Consider the following 25,511-nt stretch of genomic DNA (forward strand, 5'->3'; position numbering starts at 1 on the left):
GTTAAACTTTAAACATGTGGTTTAAACACTATAAAACAAAAATGAAATAGAGAGTTCCGCTTTGTATCAAGAGAGTTCGGCTCTATGTTGATACGTTTTCACATTACAAGTAAAAAAGGTCTCACAGACGGTGCGACGTGCATGTGAGCGTCCTCTCTCTGTGCGAGTGTGCGAGTCACGTCACTGTGTGCTGATTTACTGATCCATTTACTGGGAGCAGTGGGCAGCGTCCAGTGTCCAATGAGATATAGCAGCGGTACTTGGTGCATGTCTTTTAAACACTATAAAACAAAAATAAAATAAAATAAAATAAAATAGAGAGTTCCGCTTTGTATCAAGAGAGTTCGGCTCTATGTTAATACGTTTTCACTTTACAGGTAAAAAGGTCTCACAGACGGTGCGACGTGCATGCGACCATACTTTACAAGTAAAAGGACATTAAGGATGTTAGGGGTACCCTACTGAAAGTGGGAACAGAATTGATTAGCTAGCAACTGTCCTTTCAGGTGAGCTTTGAAGGTGTAATTTGAGCTACACCTCCTCATCTCTTCTGGCAGACTGTTCCACTGAGTTATTGCTTTTACAGAGAAAGATGAGTGTCCAAACACAGTGTAGCGGAATGGTTTAACACAATCAAGTGCTGACACTAGTGTTCTTGTAGCTCTGATGGGATTTGTAGGACGAATGTGCACACAGTCGCACAGTGGAGGAGGTGCCAACCCATTAATGATTTTGTAGATCATACATGAGTCTGCTAGTTGTCTAAGTTGTTCAAAGCTCAGTAGCCTATGTTTCTCAAGTATCTTACAATGGTGGAAGTGCATAGGCTTTTTGTCTAAAGTTTTTAGGGTTTGCTTATACAAGGAAACAAGAGGTCTTGTAACTGATTAACTAGCTTGTCCCCAGCATGTGATACAGTATGCCATGTGGGAGAGGATCATAGCGTGCATAAATGTCTTGGGTGCATCTAAGGAGAGACAGTTTCTGATGTGTCTAAAATTAACTATGTTGGAATGATGGAAACATGAGAGATGTTTCGTTTGGTGTGACATGAATGAAATACAAACAAAACAAAGAACCTGTCAATCATCAACAACAGACTCTGAGGGGAACAATAACTCTGTGTGTGTGTGTGTGTGTGTGTGTGTGTGTGTGTGTGTGTGTGTGTGTGTGTGTGTGTGTGTGTGTGTGTGTGTGTGTGAGATCCTGTACAGAGTGAATATCGGATGGTTACACTGTAACCCAGGTTTCCTAAGGGAGACTTCTCTCAATCTCTCCCTATGAATTCCATTCATATTGAGATATACCTGATTCAGCGCAGCTGTCGTTGGATAACTCTTTAAGACACTTATTAGCACCACCTGTGTGCCCTCGCGGCCGCACGCTGATTGGCCAGCCCTGGCCATATAATCTACACTCAGGTGCGGCTCGCGTTCGCTTAAAGTCTCTGTTTGGAAGCCTGTTTCGGAGCGGCTTCTTGCAGGGAGAGAAGTCTCCCTTAGGAAACCTGGGTTACAGTGTAACCATCCGTTTCCTATCGGTCGACTTCTCTCCCTATGAATTCCATTCATATTGAGATGCCTCTGTAAGACACCCACGAGGAAACTAAGCAGACGTATCTGCTCCTCCGGGAGCCTAAGTGGTCGTTACATTCGAATGAGATGTCACCACCACCAGAGACACCCATGTGTCAATACACCCATGTGACATACACTTATGAACTATATACACTATGTACACACCCATAGCCAAGGTGCAAGACGCTACCAAGGCCTAGCTGGCCCCGCCAGACGCTAAGGCCAGCCGCAACGGGTGAACCACCTAGTCTGCCAAGTTGCTCGACTAGCTTTGAAAAAAAACATCACTCCGGCTGATGCCCGCTCCGGGCCCTAGTCTCGGAGGCACGGAATGTAATCCTGCTACTGTGCTATGCCCAGCACCCGGTCCGCAAACGGAGTGCCGGCTGCCACATTCATACAATAAAACCTGGTAAAGGTCGATGGGGTCGCCCATGAGGCCGCTGTGCAGATCTCTGCCAGAGAAGCGGCCCTCCACAACGCCCATGAGGTAGCTAGACCGCGTGTGGAATGTGCCCGCAGCACTGCCGGGGACGGTTTATTTACTGCCTTATATGCTTGCTGGATTGCCTCCACTACCCAGAGAGAGATTCTTGACTTGGAGACTGCCTGTCCACAGCGGTCAGGTCTGAAACAAACCAACAGTTGGTCTGTTGCTCTATGATCACGTGTCCGGTCAAGATACACCTGCAGGGCCCTGACAGGGCACAATCGAGATTGCCCCCTCAGCCCCTCCTCACCATCCTGAGGAGGGCGGAAAGGCCGTAGTTCTAGAGTCTGAGCACTTCGGGACTCAGACCAAACCTTAGGTTGGAATGCAGGATTAGGGCGCAGCACCACCCCGGCATCCTCCGGCAGGAACCGGCAGCACCCCTCATGTACCGACAGAGCATGAAGCTCACTAATTCTCTTAGCCGATACTATTCTAACACACAAGGGACAACGAAAACGTTTTCTTCCTTTTCTTATCCCTCTTATTCTGAAAGCTGTTCCGGGAAGTGCAGCGTAACCGTCACGCTTGACTTCCGCGTTTTAGCGTTCCTGCTAAACAGTAGCTTTCCTGAAGGTACGTTCATACATTCCCCCGCCTTGAGCGAGTTTGTTTATGAACCTTCCCTTTTTATATTACCAGACTGAAGGTACGTCCAAAACTCCCCCGCCTTGGGCGAGTTTGTTTATGAACTTTTAATGACACTCGGACACAGCAAGCTGATACCGATGTGCCAGCCTTCCGTCCAGCTGCTTCTAGCGTTCCTTCGCCGTGGGCGAATTCAGCTAGAGGCACACAGCATGTATGGACCGATGGTATGAACCACCAAACATGCAACCCGGAGAGGGACCGCACGCGTGACGCGACCAGCTCTCAAGTAAGTGGGCTCCTTGCAAATGCTCTCTGTCCACACACACCTCAATCACAACAACACGTCTGCTTTCTTTGGCTGGAAAACAGATAAGCGAACGCGAGCCGCACCTGAGTGTAGATTAAATGGCCAGGGCTGGCCAATCAGCGTGCGGCCGCGAGGGCACACAGGTGGTGCTAATAAGTGTCTTAAAGAGTTATCCAACGACAGCTGCGCTGAATCAGGTATATCTCAATATGAATGGAATTCATAGGGAGAGAAGTCGACCGATAGGAAACATGTCAGCAGCTGTCCTTGGTCATCAGTGTGTGTTTCTCTCTCCCTCCTCTACCTGACAAGAGACACTGAGTCACCAGACCCACACAAGGACCGGAAGCAGAACCCAGGGTAGAGTGGTTCAGTGAAGGTGGAGTGGAAGGTGTGGATGTGGATCAGTGTGTCAGAGGAAACTCTGTAGAAGGACAGAGAGCCAGCAGGCCAGTCCAGATACACTCCTACTCTGTCAGAGAGAGACCAGTAGATTCCTGTGGATACTTTTGTCTTATTGTGACAGGCAGAGTAATGATCATAAGAGCAGCTCAGACTCCAGGACTTTTCATTCCATCCAAGCAGGCTGTCATCACCCCATCCTCTCCTGCTGATTCCTCTGTAAGTCACTCCTATATCAACCCCTCCTTTCCTCTCCACCTCCCAGTAACAGCGACCAGTCAGACCATCTCTACACAGCAGCTGAGGCCAGATGACAAATCTCTCTGGGTGATCAGGATATGGCTGCTCCTTTCTCACACATGTCACCTTTCTGTTGTCTTCAGACAGGAGGAGGAGTCTGTGTGCTGTGTTTGGGTCCAGTGAGAGTTCACAGGCATCTGATGGAGAGAACAAGACACAATACAGAAACTCTTTTTATTCTAATAGAGCTGTTTATTATTTGTTGATTTATTAACACTTTGACCTTTATTTTCTTAACAGTTTCATGGTGACACATTATATCAGCCATCATCTTCATTCACAGCTGGACTTGAATGAATAGATGTCACAAGCTGCTGTGTAGAGGGACTTTATGTAAGCAGTTACATAAATACACACTTACACTTCTTCATTACTCCTCGTTCTTCATCACTCTGACGTTTCTGCATCAGCCACGAGCTGTAGACTGCAGCATAGTCCACACTGTGGGGGAAACAAAGTCAGATGAGAATATTCTGTTTGATTCCATATAAAGGTTTTATTAGCCAGATAGCTCAAGAAAGAAAATCTGCTGTAGATCTACTTTTATTGAAAACTCCAGAGCTATTTAGCTAAATTAAATGAATTTGTGCTCACTGCTGGATTGATTTGGTGGATGGTTCCTGCCTGCAGTTTGTTCTGCTGGCTGACTGCATTCACTTAGAAAAGAGTTTGATTTTTCAACATATTAAACTTGCAGGAAAGTCTAATGTACACCAAAACATGTGTGAAACAGTGTGAATTCACAATAGCTGTGACCACATATGCAAATTTCCAGGATGGCAGCAGCAGCCCACCCTACTATGCCTCTGCCACCCTACATTTCAAAATCCCCCCACTGCTCCTTTTAGTCAATTAGCATGAACACAAACACACACCTTCTCTCTCACACACACACACACACACACACACACACACACACACACACACACACACACACACACACACACACAAATTATTTATTCATGTCCACACCTCAACACACACAGAAACATACTTGTGCGTGCAAGCACACACACACACACACACACACACACACACACACACACACACACACACACACACACACAATTATTTATTCATGTCCACACCTCAACACACACAGAGACATACTTGTGCGTGCAAGCAAGCACACACACACACACACACATATCGTCATCATCATCATCATTGCCTCATCATCATCATCAACATCTATGTCATCAGTAAACGTCAGTCTTATTATTGGTACGTCAACATCAGAACATCCTCATCAATATTACAAATCTGTTGTCTGTACATGTTGAATCTGTACATGTATATTGTTGTTGCCCATAGTATACTAGGCATCTCGCGCGCTCGATTCAAAGGCTCACCCGCCCTGCAGCTCGCATTCGCATCTCGGCCGCTACGCGACCTTCCCTGCAGCTCGGCTGCTGTGTGGCCTTACCTACCCTGTTGGCGCACGCACAATGTCTCCCTCTCTCTCTCCCCCCTCTCTCTCTCCCTCAGTCTCTCGCGTGAGCCTCAGACTGATGACATCATCACTGATGACATCATCACTGTGCATGTCTCTCTTATGTGTGTGCATGTGTGTGCCTGTCTCTTGTGTGTGTGTGTGTTTTATATTATTTAACCTTAGGTAAGCTGGTCAACAGGCTTTCGATGGTGCCTCTGTAGAAGTCTTTGTGGGTCTCAGGCCAAACTTAAGAACAAATTCTTATTTACAATGGCGACCTGGCAGAAGGCACAGCCTTTTGAGGGATAGGGTTAAGGTAGGGGATAAAATAAATACAAAGTTACTTAGAACAAATTAAAACACAAGTGAAAACACAGTTAAAACATGGCAAGACAGACAGAGCAAACAACACAACACAGTCGGAGCAGACAGGCAGTGTCTGTGTGTGTGTGTCTGTGTGTGTGTGTGTGTGTGTGTGTGTGTGTGTGTGTGTGAGTCTGTGTGTGTGTGTGTGTGTGTGTGTGTGTGTGTGTGTGTGTGTGTGTGCGCGTGTGTGTGTGTGTGTGTGTCTCGTGTGTGTGTGTGTGTGTGTGTGTGTGTGTGTGTGTGTGTGTGTGTGTGTGTGTCTGTGTGTGTGTGTGTGTGTGTGTGTGTGCAGGGGCAGACTGGGATCATAATTCAGGCCGGGCATTAGATACCAAGCAGGCCAGGCCGATACGGGCCGACGCGCGTGTTTTAGTGAATATAATGCTAACGCGATGATACATGTTACCTATTTGTTCACTAATAGAAACATCAACATTGCCTAGATAACTGCAAGTATAATATGAAGAAGTAAAACCAAAAATATGCCTCTGTACAAACGCTTCACAGCTAACTTTATTTAAGGAAGAGTGATCAGCAGACAATTGGACTCGAGTCATAGGGACTCGGACTCGAGTCGACTCGAGTCGCAAATTTGACGACTTCCGACTCGACTCGGACTTGGAAGGTAAATACTTGAAACTCGACTCGGACTTGGAAGAAAATGACTCGAAACTCGACTCGGACTTGTGACAAGATCAGCCGAGTGCACCAGCTGGGCGTACGCCTAGGTTTACACGCTACGTCCGATGTAGAACTCAAAGTTACGACTAACTTAATTTTATGACTAGTGCACCCTGTATGCGCTGCGTCTGTGTATGGAGCAGGCGTAAAAGTTACACCCAAATGCGTAGCTACTCACTGACAGCTGTCTCATCTTGATCTGCGCGTGATGCGGCCGGAATCTTCTCCAAAAATATCGATCGATATGTGCTGTAAATAGACGCATCAGCAATGTAATGCAGTGTAATGTAATCAGCGTCTTGGTACAAGGCTAATGCGTCGGAAGATCTTTCAATTTCTTCCTGACTTCGTCAACTGCCCGCAGTGCGCAGTCTGCCATCGCATTCAGTACTGATTGCACTTGTGATCAAACTGCTTGTGTTGGCGCTGTTAAATTGAGCTGTGAGAAAGTTTCTATGCTTTGAATACAACTCTATAAGTTTGAGCTGAGTTGGAGCTGTCTGTCAGCTGTCTCGAGCTGAGAGCTCGTCTGAGAGAAGTGTGTTGCTTGGCAACAAGCACGTATTAACGTGAACGCGCACGTCTGCAGCCTAAATAATCTCTGCCTTGTCATTTTTTCTAACCTGTGACTCGACTTGACATAACCTGTGACTCGACTCGAGACTTGACTTGAAATAACATTGTGACTTGACTTGACTTGACTTGCCGACAAAAGGAAAGACTTGGGACTTGCTTGAGACTCGGGACCAATTGACTTGAGACTCGCTTGGGACTCGGATCAGAGGGACTTGGACAATTGTCTGGTGATCAGATCGTGCATACTGTGTTATTCTCCACAGGCTTAAGAACTACACGTCATAACAATAACAATAATAATAAACATTGACATATTCTCAGTTTCATTAAACATCTTCCTGTTTAAGCAAGCCCCTAACATTAAAGACATGGTAGTGTGTTCTGCTCAAGCCCCAACCTTTGTTTCTGAAAAATTAGGCCAACAATGGTTTTAGTCTCTATAGCCTATAGCCAAGTGTTGAGCAATGCAAAACTCAAGGCTCCAACACAAGAGTCCAGAAATGAATGAGTGACATCACGGTGGCTCTGTCCGTATTTTCATACCGTCTATGGTTTCCGAGCTTCTGAGTCCAATTTTACAATGAGATGCACCCACTTAATGATTAGTGGGATCAGGTGTAATAATTACACCTGAGGTGTAATTATTACTTCAGACTAACTAATAAAGTAATAAAACCACTAGTAAACCAGTAGGCGGCGCCTGGCCTGCTGTTCAGTGAGTGGCCTGACTGCGGGCACACGGGCACACACACACACACACACACACACACACACACACACACACACACACACACACACACACACACACACACACACACACACACACACACACAAACACACACACACACACACACACACACACACGAGTTACGAGACTGCAATTCTCCCCCGGGCTCTTTGCACTGGTGGTTGCAGGCAGCCCATTTTTGCCTGTCGGGTCAGCTCTCCTCAGGAAAGTCTTACTGACCCGACAGGCGGAAATGGGATGCCTGGAATTCCTGGCATGCCTGTACCAACTACTGCTAGGTGCCTGGGGACAATTGCAGTCTGGAAAAGCATGCTGCCACTTGGCCCCACGGAGCTCCATTCTAGGACTGGCTTTGACGCTATTGATCTCAAAACAACGCCTAGGAGGACAAAAATGCTGCGGAGAGCACTGGGTGAGTCGTCAGATCATAATTAATGTGAGGAGAGGGCTGCAGATTAAAAAAAACGAAATTCTCCTTTAACTCATTCACTGCCAACAACGTATGAACACGTTTTCAGAATCCAGCTGTTCCCTGCCAACAACGTGTTTACACGTTTTTGGCATCGATTTTTTTTTTTTGACGGTGGGTTGTGCATCTAAGCCTTTTACATCTCTTATATAATTATTGGAGCCACCGAACGTTTACAACCCATTCCACCGACCCACTAAGTGGCAACAGTGCTCTCCTCGCTAGAGGAAGGAAAGCATTTTTTTAACTTGTCAAGCCATTCTCAGCCCAGCCATTCTCCTTTTCGCGCTGATTGCTGGCGATGCGGGATTGCAAATTTACATAATAGATTCAGCCGATCTACTATGATCGGGTGATAGATTACAGGTGGACGAACACACTTTGAAACACGCAGCATAAATATGACCAGAATCGCAAAAGCTTCTCTCAACCAAAACTCCAAACGAGCGAGTCCATCCCGACTTCCTCAAACAGCGGCCCAGACATGCAGGCACAGGAGAGCAGCAAAGCACTGACTGGTGACAAGCTTGTCCGCCCACGGAGGGCGGAGTTGAAGCAACTCGAGAGGGAGGGAGAGAGAGAGAGAGAGAGAGAGAGAGAGAGAGAGAGAGAGAGAGAGAGAGAGAGAGAGAGAGAGAGGGAGGGAGAGCGAGAGGGAGGGAGAGAGAGAGAGAGAGCGAGAGGGGGAGGGAGAGAGAGAGAGAGAGAGCCAAAAATGAATGGTTAAAGTGACAGTTCCATCCAATTTCACAAAAAGCCGTTTATCTCTGAATATTCTTTTTCACGCTAAAACCATGCTGTATTCAACTGCTAATGCTTACATAACTACTAACTCTACAAACTAACTCTTTTAGACAGAGAAAGTACACATTCTATTAGTACTTTTGAGATATTGTATGTTCACAAACTCCAAGCTGAAACGAATCCTCGGCTCTTATAAAATGAGCCATAATCCTCAAAAAACGGCTTGGCAGAAGCTACCTACAGCAAAAAAAAACGTCTGGCAGTCAATGTGTTAAAGAAATGGCTCAAAATTATGAATAGATTATCAAAATAGGCAATTAATGTAATATTTGGCAATTAATCGATGCATTTACTAATTGTTGCAGCTCTTTATCAGTTTTTATAAAATGTATTTTTATGTATTTACAAAATACGTATTTGTATTTCAAATACATTTTTCAGACCAGTATTTTTGTTTGTATTGTGATAAAAAAAATTAGCAAGTATTTGTAATTTGTATATAAAATACTTTTTGATGTATTTTTGCCCATCTCTGACTGCTTGTTGGCTTGGGGGAAATATACTCTGAGTAGCGTTACTGATGTTAATTCCCTTGGGAGCCAGAATGGCGGCATTGCAACATGATGATGTATTCTAGATCGGGGGAACGGTGTGTTCCTTCCTACCATGTTGATGTTTATTGTACATCAGGCATCGTTTATCATGAAACACACTCCGTACTAATATTATTCAGTTTGTCGAGTTATTTTTCCGTGACAAGTATCATCCAAATGTTAATTTAAAGTGTAACTAACCCCCAAAACACCTTTTTTCAGCTTTTAACCAATATATATGACTTTGGGGGTGATGTGTGAAGAATTCTGGTCAAAATTTCCACATTTGACACCAAACTGTTGCCATTTTACCATTTGTATCATTTTTCAGCAGCATACCTGGCATAAGCGCCCTCTAAGGGTGGAACACTGCTTTTTTTTTGCCCTCAAATTAATGGGATATTTGATACGTCGTGACGTCACGATGAACCAAAGACTATGGGATTTCAAGATAGTTACTCCCCTACTCCCCCTGTACCCTTTCGGCTCCTCACAACTCCAAGCCTATTCCCATGATGTCACTTGACCTGTTAATTGATTACAATCGCCTGTTATTTTCCTACCAACTCCTATGTAACACAATACTATCAATAAACGCCACTATAATCATAAAAGGAAGGACATGGCATTGTGTTGCTGTAAATCATTACCAACCTTTTTCATACTAAGGGGCCCTATGATGAGATTTGGTCTCATGTAAATCTTATTTTTTATTTTTTATAGCCTAGATATGATTTTGTCCAGAATTCCATATAATTAGGTTGAGAGACAACGAATGCTGGAATCCTCTCAAGGACGACTGGTGGTCTTCTGTGCCCCTTTTCGCTGGGGACACAGAGCTGCTGCACTGACGCTCTGCCCGGAGGGAGGGAGGGGTAATTGTGTGTTTGTAGCAATCAGCTCCGAGAGCCCAGCACCAAAGTGAGAGCCTCACTTTCATCCCCGCCGTCAAATCTCATCGCAGTTTAGCGCATATGTAAAATATAACGCTATACTACGACGTGACAACGTGACAAAGCTGCTCTAAACACATCGGCTACTATAATATCGTCACTGTGCAATGAAAGCAACGTGAACTTTTCAGGAAATGAAGTCAGCAGAGCGACTGGGGACTGGGGGGGGGGGAGTGAGCAGCACAGCAGCACACTCTCTCTGTCTGTGTGTGTGTGTGCTCCTCCTCCACGTGGACTCGCTGCTTGTGTGTTTTGCTGTGCTGGGCTGAGCAATGCGCAGAATGGGTTTGATCAGGCAACTAGGTACGCTAGAAAAAACCTGTGCTCTTAAAATACTGAACACCACGTTGTCATATTTGACATATGTCTTCATTGTAGACAGTTTATCGCTGAATGTGTCATTACATTATTAATATCTTACCTGAATAAGCTCAAATGCTGTTACAGGATTATCACACCGAGTCTGGAACACTTTCTGTGCTCCAGGCAGCGGGGACGCGCGGGCGGAGCTCTTCACATGGAGGTCTGACTGTCACATACACTGCCCTGCGCTGCAGTAACTTTTAACAAGAATCATGAAAAGCCCATAAACGAAAATTTAAAGCGGATTTCATGGCGCGGTTTATCGCAAGTTGGGCGAGGGAATGACGTGGAGAAATCTCGCATTGTGATTACATAAGCTGAGAGCGGGGCGTTTGTCCGTGCTGTGTGCTGCGTTAACGATCCTCGCATCACTAGTCTCTCCTAACGTAACATAGACAAACTGCCACACACACACAGGGAGAAAAATAATTAAATTTCTAGTTCGCCACTGAATGGCCAAATTGATATAACTTTCAACCATTTTGAGCAACGCTGTTTCCATACAGGCCACCAGCGTTGGCTAGTTGTTGATATTTATAAAGATATTGCAGCTCTCAAATAAATTATTTTCGAGGCGGTGGGCAAACTGTAATGGCGTCGATTTCCCAAAAAAAACCTTGAGCTGAACACAGCCAAAGAGTATAGTATAGACAAGAGCATACTATGTCATTTCTTGGCTTTTTTCCATAGGTATTTTCAAATCACTGTTCTGATACATATCTGGGGGGTTAGTCCCCCTTTAAAATTAGATATTCCTCTAAATCTGGCTAAAAATGTTAAAACGTTTTTGCCAGCCCCTGCCCCTCTAACATTCTCTGTTGTATAAAGGGTTAGGTGATGAGAGGAAGTGAACATGGTAAGCAGTGAACATGGTTGAATAAAAAAAATAAAAAATAAAGCACACTAATAATAATAATAATAATACAACCAACGTGATTTCAATATGGCTCTGCTCTTGTGAAACCATGCAGGTATTCGCCCTTGTGTGGCCAAACACAGAACTTGAAACAAACAAACATCACCCACATTCTCAACAACCACATACAAAATTGTATGTATCTAGATAAAATAATAATAAGTTAGGTGGGGATGCATTCCAAAAATAAACAAAGGCTACTTAACTCTACACATTGAAAAAAAGGAAGAAATATACTAAAAACTATTTACAGTGAAAAATTGCTTACTCACTCTTCTTTTTGCGCCATGTTGGGGGGAAAAGAATGAGAAAAGGAGCAAATTTGATGGTTAAAACTGAATAATGACATCACAACAGTCTAATCCTAATGTTAATTTAAAATGTCTCTAAGGGGCGTTTTAACACCTAAAAGTCGGGACTAAGGTCCGAACCAAATCCATGTTTTTGTACAATTGTATACATTTGGTCCAGTTAGGTTTGCTTTTACACTGCAATTATGCGAGTGGACCAAAGGAATTTACATGACATACCTGCGTGTGACATACCTCCCTATACTTGACATTGATTGGTTTCTAGATCATGCGTGCGTCTGATGTCGGCTTGTTGTGAATGTGATTTTTGTATGGGTTTGTTATCGGGAGGGGGGTGAGGTAGCATATTTCCTTTGTCATATGAAACAGCGTTTTGGAGGTTGACTCACGCCACTCATTTCATGACGAGGCTATAGCATATAGCAGGGGTCCCCAATAACTTTTCACCAAGGGCCACATTTTGCTGAAGGCCGGGGGCTGAACGGCGCCGGTGCCCGAAGGTTGGGGGCATTTGAAGCCAGATTCAGAGGAATAACTCATTTTAAATTAACAGTTGTGATGTCATTATTCAGTTTTAACCACCAATATTTGATCCTTTTCTCACTCACTCCTATGTCAGCACCTGCTCACCCTGCAGAGCTTGAAATTAACTTTTTGGGCCACCTGCCAATATTGCTGCTAGATTTTAAAGTTACCAGATTAGAATTTCCACTAGCCAAAATGTTTTTCTTGAAATAAACATTTAAGCATAAGTATCAGTAAGTGGCCCGGGATTCTCAAAGCCTGTGTTGAGGGTCACACAAGAACAAAAATGTACTCTTAAAAAAAAAAAAAAAAAAAAAAAAAAAAAAAAAATAATAATAATAATAATAATAATAATAATAATAATAATAATAATAATAATAATAATAATAATAATAATAATAGATTGGATTTAAAGCGCCTTTCTCGGACTCAAGAACAATGTACAATTTAAAAGTAGTAAAAAAAGTGGTAAAAAGGCATACGAAAAAAGTAAAAGAAACAACATAAAAAAAAATAAGAAGCTAAAACAACTGAGGGATCATGCTATTCTGGACCCTGGCCATGCTGTGGGAAGGCGAGGCAGAAGAGGTGCGTTTTCAGTCTGTTTTTGAAGGTGGAGATAGCGTCAGAGTCCCGGACGGAGGAGGAGGGGAGTTCCAGATCTTGGGGGCAGCAGCTGAAAAAGCTTGGTCACCAATGGGTGGAACGTTTAATGCGATACCACGTACTCTTGAAGCTAAATAAATCCAAAACCAACGAGTTAATTATTAAAAATTTTACTTCAAACTTCCTCAATGTAGAACAGTCATTTCTTACACATTAGTCATCAAGATTATTGAAAAATATTCTATATTGAAGACTGAAATGTTATAACAGAAGTGGAGTAGAATTGACCAGAATGACATGAACATTTTAACACTTACTCAGCGCGTATCTTGCATGTTCAGGTGCACTGTATATAATATATAGATCCTTTCCAAAAAATTGTAATATCATGGAAAACTTCAAACTTCATTACACACAAAGTTAAATATTTCTAGCCTTTATTTGTTTCATTTTTCATAATTTTGGCCTACAGCTCCAGAAAACCCCCAAAACAGTATTTCAAGAAATTAGAATAGTGTGAAGAAAATCAGCAGTTACTTCTCAGTTATGACTGACTCCAGCCTCAGTCCACTCCCTCTGAATCTCCGCCAAATGTTTTAATTGTCTTTGCTTTACAATCTGCTGAAGACCACGGTTATCCATGGTATTTCCATGATATTCTAATTTTTTGGAAAGGATCTGTATACAGTGCACCTGAACAAATATATTATATATTTTTTTGCAATTCCAGCAATCCTGGCCTATAGGCTATTACTGCCATCGAAAGCTGAACAAAAAATGCCAGCCGCATGCAGCGTTGTCACCAATGTTGGGCAAGTTACTTTCAAAATGTAATATACTACTAGTTGCTTTCATTTGAAAGTAATACATTACTTTACAATATTACTGTCTGTGTAGAGTAACTTGTTATTTGTTACACTACTTTTGCATTACTTTCATCAAAATAACAGCAGTAACAGAATGACATTGCCACCCTGGAACATCCCAAAAAATAATTTCAACCGTCTTAAAGTCAGTGTAAACCGTCAAAAATTCGAAATGTTATCCTTTTCCTTTGTTATTGGTGGTTATTTGCATACAAACACAGTTTGATTAGGAAATAATTGTATCTTTAATTAAATATGTGCTTTGATTTAAAAAAAATACTCAATTTGTAACTTGAGTTACTTGACAAAGTAACTGTATAATATTACAGAAATCCTATAAGTAATACGTTATATTACTGAATTACTGCTAAAATATATTACATGTAATATGTTACTTTTTCTAATGAGTTACCCCCAACACTGGTTGAGGGGCTAATTAGGAATCGTTAGGAGAGACTGTTCGGCATATAACAATAAGCCACACCTATTTCCATAAAATATCCACCTTTAGCCTGCTGGAACACCTGTCAATCATTCACCAGTGGCTCCTGCATTACATTACTTTCCTTGGGAAGCTAAGCAGGTCTGGCCTAGGATACTCCTTGGATGGGAGACTGGTGCTGGAAGTGGCGTTGGAGGATCAGTAGGAGGCGCTCTTCCCCTCTGGTCCGAATGATCTGATGACTAATCTGATCTGATGAATAATCTCCCCAATGCCCCAGGGCAGAGACAGGGACTCTGAGTAGAGTAGGGGTGTAACCCCGGTGCCCTGGCTAAAATTCCCAAACAGACCTTCCTTCAATCATGGCCACCTAATCATCCCTTGTTACTTAATTGGCACATTCAGTCCTCAACTCTCCACCGTGAGAGCTGATGTGTGGTGAGCGTTCTGGCACAAACTGGCTGCTGTGCATCACCCAGGTGGGTGCTACGCATCGGTGGTGGATGAGTTGAGTTCCCTCCCCTCCCTCCCTTGATATGTGAAGCACTTTGAGTATCTAGAAAGGCGCTATATAAATCCAATCAATTATTATTATTAAATTCCCTGCCTGCTGAGCGAGGTCTGTCTGTACATGGTCTGGATTTCCCCCTGTGCTGTGTCAGATATTAATTAAGGGACTAGTTTGTGTCTGCGTGTTTGTTTATTACAGTGATGTAATATGATGTCTGTGCAGCTCACCTGAAAAAAAGGCAAGTAATTTATTTTCTCCCATAATCTCCCGCTTCCTGCTCATCGTTGATTGGTTGAATGGATTAATGCTACACAAAAGTACGGGGAGAGGGGGCGGCTGCCCCTAGCGGCTGCCGGGGGAGTTTCCGAATTTGTCTCAGAGGCTTGCCAAGCCAAACAAAAAAAAATATATATATATTTTTTTTATTACATTACATTTACATTACGTCATTTAGCAGACACTTTTGTTTTGTCCAAAGCAACTTACAATATCACAATTTGTCAACAGTACAGAAAACCACTATGCAACACAATCAATGACAGCCAAGATATTTTGATAGACTAGCACCATGTAGGAAGTAGTTTGAGAAGGAAAAATTAACATGTAGCATTTTATTTTTTAATAAAAAATAAATAAAAAAAATACTTGAAAACTTTTCGCGGACCCCCTGGCAAAGTGCCCCCATTTGAGAACCACTGGCTTAGCCTATGTGTTTTTGTTCGTCTGCTAATACCAAGACATGGCCAAAATGTATTCATAGTGCAACGCTAGTATTTTCTCATTGTTAGTTGTATAGTCATTCATTGTTAACTCTAACCCTACTAATTTCAAACGCTTGAATCACTGCTGTTTTTTATAGGCATGCAAACCAAGGTGTATGCCTGAAGCCCAGGCTAGCACCAGCCAGTGGGATGAAGAGGAGGCAGGGTTGCAGAGAGGAAGGTCAGCTGTAGGACGATAGCAGATCTTGTCGACATCCTGAAGAACCGCATAGCTGATGGAACTGGTCACGTCATTCTGGTGTAGCCCATATTTTAGTTTTGCAAATAAAGTATTTTTTCTGATAAACGAAGTTGTGAAATCAATGTACTGAGAAACATCACATACACTGTCTATTATATAAAGTAGGCTATATATACACAGAACACAAATACTGGTAGGCTACTGTAGCTAGACACACTCAGCTTTAGGCAAATCTAATGTTACAATGGACAACAGACAGTCACAATGGAGAATAGTAGTGGCCAAGAGACATGGATGAAGTCATATCAACTTTATTGGTGCACAGAAGATTGCAGACAGCAAACATCAAAACATCAAAGATGATGGAACATGTATTATACAGGTTTGCTATAAAAGCACCATTTCTCCATCTCAAATATCATAATCGTGGGTCCACTTGTTTTCTATCTTGACTATCGTCAGGTCTTCTGGATGACTGGAAATCAGACAAATGGAAATGTGTTTAGTATTCATTTGAATCATCTATTTTGTAGCTGCTAGATATCAAGGCAGGGTTCCTCCACATTGTCATGAATTAGATATTTTTACCAAGCCTTGATTTGTTTGGACGGTGTTACAGCTATTTTCTAATGTAACGTTGCTTAGTGAGACAGAATAGAAAAACAAACTGCTAACATTAGCGAAGCTAGCTTTTCTCCATGGCGTTTCTAAGTGTTTACACATTACTATACCGTTCTGCGTCATAGTGACAGCAACTGGACGTAATTATAACAGAAAATGCATGCGAAATTTGTAATGGGAAGTAACGTTATGTCATGCATGTCAACTTGTCACCAGAATGTCTGTGTATAAGTTATACATGAACAACAAGCTAATCTAATCCAGCAACAGGCCACACTAGCAGTGTAAAGTCATTTGAATAGCCATGAAAAGCAACAGTTAGCCAAGTGATTACAACATTCCCAGAACAAATTCACAATATCGATAACAACTTGTACATTTCGCTATCATGCGTAACGTTACTGAAATGGGACATGCAAAAGCTATAACGTTACTTACCATGTGTAAGTACAGGAGAACACGCCAGCTCCGAGTCACTTTGCAGGCCAGATATAGCTGCTCGTAGGGCTCTCCATCTAGTGAAAGCCAGACCGGCAAGGTTGACTCTGGTCTGAATCTTTCTTTTCGGCGGCGATTTGGCTAAAGTATGCGGTTTCTAAGGTGGATCAGAGAATGGAATGCCTGGAATGCCCGCATCAGGGGTCCGCCATCTTTGTCTGCAAAATTCTGTTTTGGGCTGTGGGATGGGAGGGGCTCACTAGGTCGGCCTCTCCAGGGAGGGATTTCTATGTAAACAGATCACGCCCATTCAGGATCATGGGAGGAAGGTTTGGTGGCCCATCACAACACAGGGAGGGGGCGTGGCTTAGTTGTAAACACAGAAATGAATCACTGTAAGTCCTCAACATATACAAGGTAATGGTTTGGTGATATTTAATAGTGCAGAATCCTACACATAGTGCCACGTAGTTCTTAGCGCTAAGAAGCTTTTGGGAAATGCATGCCTTCTTAACGAAAGATCATCTAAGGCTAAGAAGCAATTGTGAAACGCGTTTGCTTCTTACGGGAGCCTTAAGAAGGGTTAAAGAAGCTTCTTAGCGCTAAGAAGCTTTTGGGAAACGCAGCCCTTGTCATGTAGTGAATCCAACCCTCTACTGACCTCAGAGTCTCCAGTTTACAGTCTGGACTTCCCACAAGATCATACAGTGCTGAACCATTCAGCTTGTTGTCGCTCAGGTCTAGTTCTCTCAGATAGGAAGGGTTGGACATCAGAGCTGAGGCCAGAGAAGCACAGCTGCTGTCTGACAAGCTGCAGTCACTCAATCTGAATGAAGAATGAAGCAAATGCAGTAGCTATAAAATACAATATTCTTGGATAGAAATCCTGCTTAAAACCACGCAGTGTTTCATCCCATCAGAGCTGTGGAGGCTTTAAATGTAGAATATTCTAACATTTTGCACTCCACTCCAAACACCTGACCCCAATAGGGTTCCAGGTTAAAAAACACTAGTTAATATTAATGACAACCTGTCGCTGCTCAAATTAACGTAATGAACAAAAAGTAGAGACTGAAGATTGAATTGTGGCGTGTACCTGCAGGATTTTCATTGTTATATTAAGGTTTTAAATATGTACAAATAGTACAAATATGTATGCCATAATAAATTAGCTATATCATTATATTAGTGAATTGGCTTCACAATTAAGCTGGACAGTAGTTTCAACCTTTTACAGATGTCACCACTTTACATAATATTCATGTCAACAGAAATAAATTATGCTGTCTGACCTCAGAGTCTCCAGTCGACAATGTGGACTCTCCAGTCCAACAGACAGCAGCTTCATGCCTGCATCCTGTAGATAGTTTTTACTCAGGTCCAGCTCTCTCAGATGGGAGGGGTTGGACTTCAGAGCTGAGGCCAGAGAAGCACAGCTGCTGTCTGACAAGCTGCAGTCACTCAATCTGAATGAAGAATGAAGCAAATGCAGTAGCTATAAAATACAATATTCTTGGATAGAATCCTGCTTAAAACCACGCAGTGTTTCATCCCATCAGAGCTGTGGAGGCTTTAAATGTAGAATATTCTAACATTTTGCACTCCACTCCAAACACCTGACCCCAATACTGCCCTGCAAAGCTAAAAGGGGGTAACTCGCCAGAGTGTAGAACTGAGAAAAATGACTTTAAAGTTGTGTTGTTGTCCAGCCAAATGTATTGTAGGAAGAAAACTGGACATGTGTTAATTATATGTTGTTTTAATGTAGTTATTTATCTACATAATTGTGGTGATGCCAAACAAAAAGACAGTAACTTCAATTTGATCCTTCATTTGGTTGCTTATAGGGCTGTCCCAAACGATTATTTTCTTATCGATTCGACTAACGATTATTTTTTCGATTAGTCGATTAATCTAGCGATTATTTTCTATTTAATTTTTTTATTATATAACAATAAATTTACCCAAAACAAATAAATAAACAAAAACTTCTCAATTTCAGTATTTTATTTAACCATCTCATTCTCGTTTGGGGAAAAACTCTTCCACACTGCTTTGCTTCCTGAAAAGAGAGAGAGATAAATAATAATATAATACTGTAGGGACATATTTAAAATTAGTCTAAGTCTAATTTCCATGTCTGTTATTATGATATGATCATATGAATTATTATTATTATTAATATGAATCTTATTATTATATAATAGATAGTGCCTGCCTATTTGTCAGTTGCCTGCTCTCATCACGAAAATACTGGACCACCTGACACATAGATTAAATTGATCATCATCATGATTCATCACTGTATGTATGAACCCTTTCCCTAAACTGAGGAGGATCAGTATTTTTACAGGACATGGATTTATTTAATCACTGGAGTAATGTGCATTGTGCAGCTAACTCAGCCAAATGTATGTTTGCATCAGTGTGGGGGTAAGGAAATAAATAATACAAACGATTTACAGACTAACAGTCACAGACTGTAACAATGGTCTGTAACGTTAGTTTTGATCTCATCTTACATGGCCGTGAACCCAAACAGAAGAATGTAAAAAGCCGAATAGCACTGTTAAATGATGCACGCAGTAAATTAACGTGAGCAGCAACAGACTAACAATGGTCTGTAACGTTAGTTTAATCAATTTTCTACATGTTAGCCGTGAAAGCAAACGGAAATATGTACGTTAACGTTAAACGGCCGAATAACACCGTTAAATGGTGTAATGTTATGTTCGCTGCGGTGCAGAAATGACTACTTTTTCCGGCCATCGCTGTCATCTTTTTTGTTTTGTGACGTGTCGACGCACGTAGCGTAATTACGTAGTCGACGTCATCGATTACGTCGACTCGCTGGGACAGCCCTAGTTGCTTATCACTATATAAAACCAGTATATATGATAATAATGATAACATAGACATGAAGTCTCATGTTCATGGCACAATTACGCTTAATATAATATACGTATAAATATAATATAACTAGATTATCAGGCTGCTACACATCCTTAAAGCCTAGTTTGGTGGGACTCTTGTTGGCCCGTTGTGTGTCTGTGTGTTGGCGCCTCGTGGGTTAATGTATGAGCTGGCGCCTCTGGGGTTAATGTTGTATGAGCTGGCGCCTCAGGGGTTAATGTCATATGAGCTGGCGCCTCAGCAGTTAATGTTGTATGAGCTGGCGCCTCGGGGGTTAATGTCATATGAGCTGGCGCCTCAGGGGTTAATGTCATATGAGTTGGCGTCTCTGGGGTTAATGTTGTACGAGCTGGAGCCTCGGGGGTAAATGTGGTATGAGCTGGTGCCTCGGGGGTTAATGTCATATGAGGTGCCTCGCGGGTTAATGTATAAGGGTTAGGGGGTTAATGCCGTATGAGCTGGCAACCTTGGGAGTTATTGTGGGTGGTGTGGGTGTCTGTGTGTGTGTGGGGGGGGGGGGGGGGGTGGTAATTGGTCCGATGTCACAATCATGACATTAGGCCTGCCCAGTAATGTAACTCATCAACTCAACCTGAGCATTCTGGTGAGTTACCCCCTTTTTGCGTTGCATGGCATAGTATTCAGAGTGCAGTCAAACCAAACCAAACAACCGTAACTGATGTTACCTCAGTCTTGCTTGGCTTTTCTAGGGCTTTTGGAAGTTACTGTAAATATGACCCCCTATTTTCTCCAAAAAACAACACAATTCACTCAAGATATTTTTCCACATGATAAAGCAGATCTTCAATGTTCCAAAAATGACAAAAACTCATTTTTGACAAAAATTGAGTTACCCCCTTTTAGCTTTGCAGGGCAGAATAGGGTTCCAGGTTAAAAAACACTAGTTAATATTAATGACAACCTGTCGCTGCTCAAATGAACGTAATGAACAAAAAGTAGAGACTGAAGATTGAATTGTGGCGTGTACCTGCAGGTTTTTCATTGTTATATTAAGGTTTTAAATATGTACAAATAGTACAAATATGTATGCCATAATAAATAAGCTATATCATTATATTAGTGAATTGGCTTCACAATTAAGCTGGACAGTAGTTTCAACCTTTTACAGATGTCACCACTTTACATAATATCCATGTCAACAGAAATAAATTATGCTGTCTGACCTCAGAGTCTCCAGTCGACAGTGTGGACTCTCCAGTCCAACAGACAGCAGCTTCACGCCTGCATCCTGTAGATAGTTTTTACTCAGGTCCAGCTCTCTCAGATGGGAGGGGTTGGACTTCAGAGCTGAGACCAGGACTTCACACTGAGTCTCTGAGAGTCCACAGTCAGAAAGTCTGTAATTACAGATTTAAATTCCATAATTATCAAAGCAATTCACTTTTTGCATGATGTTGAAAGAGTAAATGTTCCAAAAAGTTATCAATATATAATATATGCAGAAACATAGAAAATGTGCTCAGTAGAGCGCAGACCTCCTCCATTTGTAACAAGTGGCAAAACCACGAGTGAATTTTGAAGGAAATAGGGAAGTAGCTGAAAGCTGCAGTTCTTCCAACGTCCACTAGAGTCCAAGACTCCAAATCCCATCCAACTCCAAGTAAGTCAATGGGACCACAACTCAACTTCTCACTCTAAATATAAAGTCAATAAATGTGTACGAGGTTTTGCTCTCAGTAGCTAATTTCCCTTCTCCTAATATGTGCCCTTATGTAGATTTTAAAAATAATCATTACAGTTGTAATCTGCTATGTGTAACAATGGGGGGCTCGGGCTGTTTGAAGGGCGAGTACTGCATGACATGTGGCCCCACCAACACGCAAAAAGCTATGCATCATTTATAATGACCAAGGCCCATATCTTCACAAACACGCTAATTAGAGTGGAGAACCCGACACATATTTGTATTATTGATCATAATCAAAACATTTCCACCTCATAATTGTCACATAAATCACCCAAATAATGTTATTTTTAATGTGCACTGCACTCCCAGGAGTATGAAACAGATGTCTATTCATTTTAACAATGGCATTTGCAAATGAACTCTTCATGATCTATCTACTTATATTTTTACTTTGCTGAGAGAGAAAGATAGAGATATACAGTATAGAGATGGAGAGAGAGAGAAAGGGAGGCAGGTGGCAAGTGATTTCTCAGATATAGGCAGGTAATACAATAGGGCTCATTGTATTGTAGCCTATATATTCTTATCTTTTCTTCACTCAGTTTAGGCTAAATAAGCAAACATTCCCATGTTGTGAAATAATATATGTCCTCATTCTGACTACTGTAAGACGTTTGCTTCATCACATGGCTACAACATACACAGAGAATTTAATTGTAGCTCTAGAGACAGAGAGAGAGAAAGCGATAATCGGTTTGTGCACTATGTAGCCTACATTTTTCACTCTCTCATTATGTCGCTATAGATCTTTCTCACAGAACATCCGACAGGCTTATATAGTTAATTCGTTTGAGTATCTATTTATTTAACAATCTTTCATCAATGCCGAGAGGATGCGAGGGAGATCGAGAGAGGCATCCCTCAGCCCACATTTGATTGACAGGTGATTACAGGAGCATGCAGCCAACAGCTGAATAGGCTACGTGTGTGTGTGTGTGTGTGTGTGTGTGTGTGTGTGTGTGTGTGTGTGTGTGTGTGTGTGTGTGTGTGTGTGTGTGTGTGTGTGTGTGTGTGTGTGTGTGTGTGTGTTTGAAGAACCGAATGTGAGAGCCTATACACGAACATTCCACATGATTGTGGTCTAGAAGCTATGGAGTTTTACCTTGGCCCTAAGAAAGATGATCTTCCTGTGGAATTGCTTTTGTCTCTCATTAAATTAATTTTGAAATGTAATTATTTCATCTTTGATAACAAATATTATTTGCAAGTTCAAGGCACAAGTATGGGATCACCTTTCGCCCCAAATTATGCAAATTTATTCATGGGTTTGTGGGAAAATAGATATATTTTTAACAATAACCCTTTTGCTAACAACATTCTGTTCTTTAAACGGTATATTGATGTCATCATCATGGGGTTCACCGGTTCTGAACAGGAATTGAGAGCATTTACTGACTATATTAATAGTACCTACCCCACTTTACACTTTACTATTGAATTTGGTTGTGAAAAAATTCATTTCCTGGATCTTTTGATTTCTATTAATGAAAGGAGACAATTGGAGACATCTATTTATAGACAAGTTTCCTGGGCACTTCCGGTTTGCTTCCGGACTCGGCCGCGATCGTGTCTGTCGGTTCCGGTGTTTGTGAATACGGAGAAGCGTAACGTACTACCGTAGTAGCCATAGCGACCGCCGAAAAAATGCAAACTTGGGTTCATTCTGCGAGTCTCCTATCTAATGAAAGAGTGTCTATCCCACACCCGTTGACAGTGGACACATGGGAAGATAATATGTGTAAATGGCCGAACGTAGCTACAGGCAGGATTATAGCGTATTTTGAGGAATCAATGGCGGTGGACGGCAACGCAATGAACTATCTCAAAAGCTCCGAAGCGTCAGCCAGACTAACGTAACGTAGGTTACAGTCCTCTCCTCTGTCACAGTCAGTCACACTAATGTTAGGTTACAGTGACAGTACTCTCCTCTCTCACAGTCAGACTAACGTTAGGTTACAGTCCTCTCCTCTCTCACAGTCAGTCAGACTTAGGTTACTGTCCTCTCCTCTGTCACAGTCAGCCAGACTAACGTTAGGTGTCTCTCCATTCAAAAACAACCCAGTTTGCCTTGATCACTGCAAAACATGACATGCCGTGTGTAGCCTCCACACAATAGGGCTACACACGGTAAATAATGGTAAATACGCAGCACAATACCCGCCGTGGTAAACAGAAGAAGACTGGGATATTAACTTTAAGGCGACTCACTTCTAGACTTGAATGAAATTGTATTCACCTACTATCTGCTCTGTGGATTACCATTTTACAATTTCGGAGACGAAATTGTAACATAGCAACGTTGGTCCACAAACGTTGCTATTTAAAAAAAAATTGGGAGATCGGGTTGGGATTATAACGTTAGTTTGCCGAGTCGCACCTGGTAATCCAGAAATGGCATTATGGTAGGCTACCTTTGTCTACTTGTAGATCATCAAGAAACTTTAAATTAATAACGTTAGATGTGTTTAACAGAGCTGTATATCGGGTCTAGCAGCTGATCAGCAGCTCAGACAGCCTCAAACACGAGGTGATTGTCAGCTCTATAATTCGCAAAATAGCAGTGGATGGAAACACGCACTGTGTTTTGTGACAGCCACGCACTGCACAATGTGTTCCAGAATAACCCATTGTTAATAACGTCTGCTAACATTAGTGTAGCTGATGTTATCGATCGTTGTAAAAAAGTTTGGATATTTCGGCTGCTGCCTTCTGATGTGCTTGCTGCTGTGGACGTAATGTGGACTTAAACGGAAGCCGGCGACATGAAAGGCTGCTATGGCGCCGCCCTAGGAACGGCCCAGGAAACTTGTCTATAGAAAGGAAACCGATAGAAATACTCTTTTGCACTCCACCAGTTTCCATCCTGACCATAGTAACATCCCTTATGGTCAGTTTGTGAGACTGAGGAGGATTTGCAGTAAGGAGGCCGATTTTCAAATTAAGGCTAAATCAATGGCTCAACGTTTCAGACAAAGAGGATATGACCAAACACTTATTGACAAAGCTATTGAAAAAGTGAATGGCCGAGATTGGGAGGAGCTCTTCAATCCCCCTCCCCAACACACTGAAAGCAGAACCACTTTTGTGTCTGAATACTGCACTGCCTCCAAGCAAGTCAAACATATTATAAACAAGCATTGGCATATCTTGGAATGTGACCCAGGCCTGAACCACCTGTCCTCTTTGAGACCCCGGTTCAGCTTTAGAAGGGGCAGAAATATAAGAGATGTTGTTGTTTCCTCCATGTATAAAGAGCCCATACAAACAAACTGGCTCGCTCAACAAATGTATGGGAACTACAGATGTGGTAAATGTGCACACTGTTCAAATACATTTGATACTAAGAAATGTAATCATCCCCATTCAGGAAAGAAATATGTTATTAGGGATTTTATTAATTGCCTCTCGACACATGTTATTTATGCCTTACTTTGCCCATGTGGATCTATGTACATAGGCCAGACAAAACGCCTTCTCAAGCTGAGAATAGCAGAACATAAAGCCGCCATTAGGAACGGCAACCTGGACTACTCCATCGCCAGGCATTACAAAGAAAAAAATCATGGTTCAGCCTCCTCTCTCAAATTTATAGGAATTGAAAAAATACAAGCTAATCCAAGAGGGGGTAACATAGTCAACCAACTTCTCAGACGAGAGTCCTTCTGGATCCATGAGCTAAATACAATTGAACCGTTTGGCCTGAACGAAACCCAGGATTTTAGTTGTTTTCTGTAACTGTATAACTTTGTGATTGTATATGAATTCCTGTCTCTCTTCTCAGATCGGTGTCCTAGGGAGAGATGAGCCACTGAGCCACTATGCCCCCTGACACTCACCCCCTCCCCTTTAGCAATTGAGGGAGATACAGGTCCTCTACTTCTATACTAAAGTGGAGCTTAACCTTTTTTATTTCCAATTGCTGTAATTCTTATTATTGTCCTTTTCTAAATCGAATTTGAGCTTAACTTTGTAATTGTTTGCATTGCTGTAACTCTTAGATTAATGTTGTAGGTCCTCCTTTTCTAAATAGAATTTGAGCTTAAGCTTGTAACTGTTTGCATTGCTGTAACTCTTAGATTAATGTTGTGGGTCCTCC

The 25,511-nt window shown here is 42.1% G+C and overlaps 1 protein-coding gene across 1 annotated transcript in view; it reads right to left on the minus strand.

Moving 5' to 3' along the window:
- Positions 1–3,216: 3,216 nt before the first annotated feature.
- The window catches only part of LOC310784858 (NACHT, LRR and PYD domains-containing protein 3-like), an 83,666-nt gene continuing 61,371 nt past the window's right edge, over positions 3,217–25,511 (minus strand). Inside the window, exons 10-14 of the mRNA XM_083645894.1 lie at positions 20,892–21,065; positions 18,087–18,182; positions 17,456–17,620; positions 4,029–4,108; positions 3,217–3,804 (exon numbers count right to left, since the gene is read on the minus strand). Of these exons, the coding sequence (XP_083502020.1) occupies positions 3,266–3,804; positions 4,029–4,108; positions 17,456–17,620; positions 18,087–18,182; positions 20,892–21,065 (1,054 nt within the window). The 3' untranslated portion in view covers positions 3,217–3,265. The remainder of the gene's footprint in view (positions 3,805–4,028; positions 4,109–17,455; positions 17,621–18,086; positions 18,183–20,891; positions 21,066–25,511) is intronic.

This window comes from Poromitra crassiceps (genome assembly GCF_964638095.1).
Source record: "Poromitra crassiceps genome assembly, chromosome: 11".
In the NCBI taxonomy this organism is placed as follows: domain Eukaryota; kingdom Metazoa; phylum Chordata; class Actinopteri; order Beryciformes; family Melamphaidae; genus Poromitra; species Poromitra crassiceps.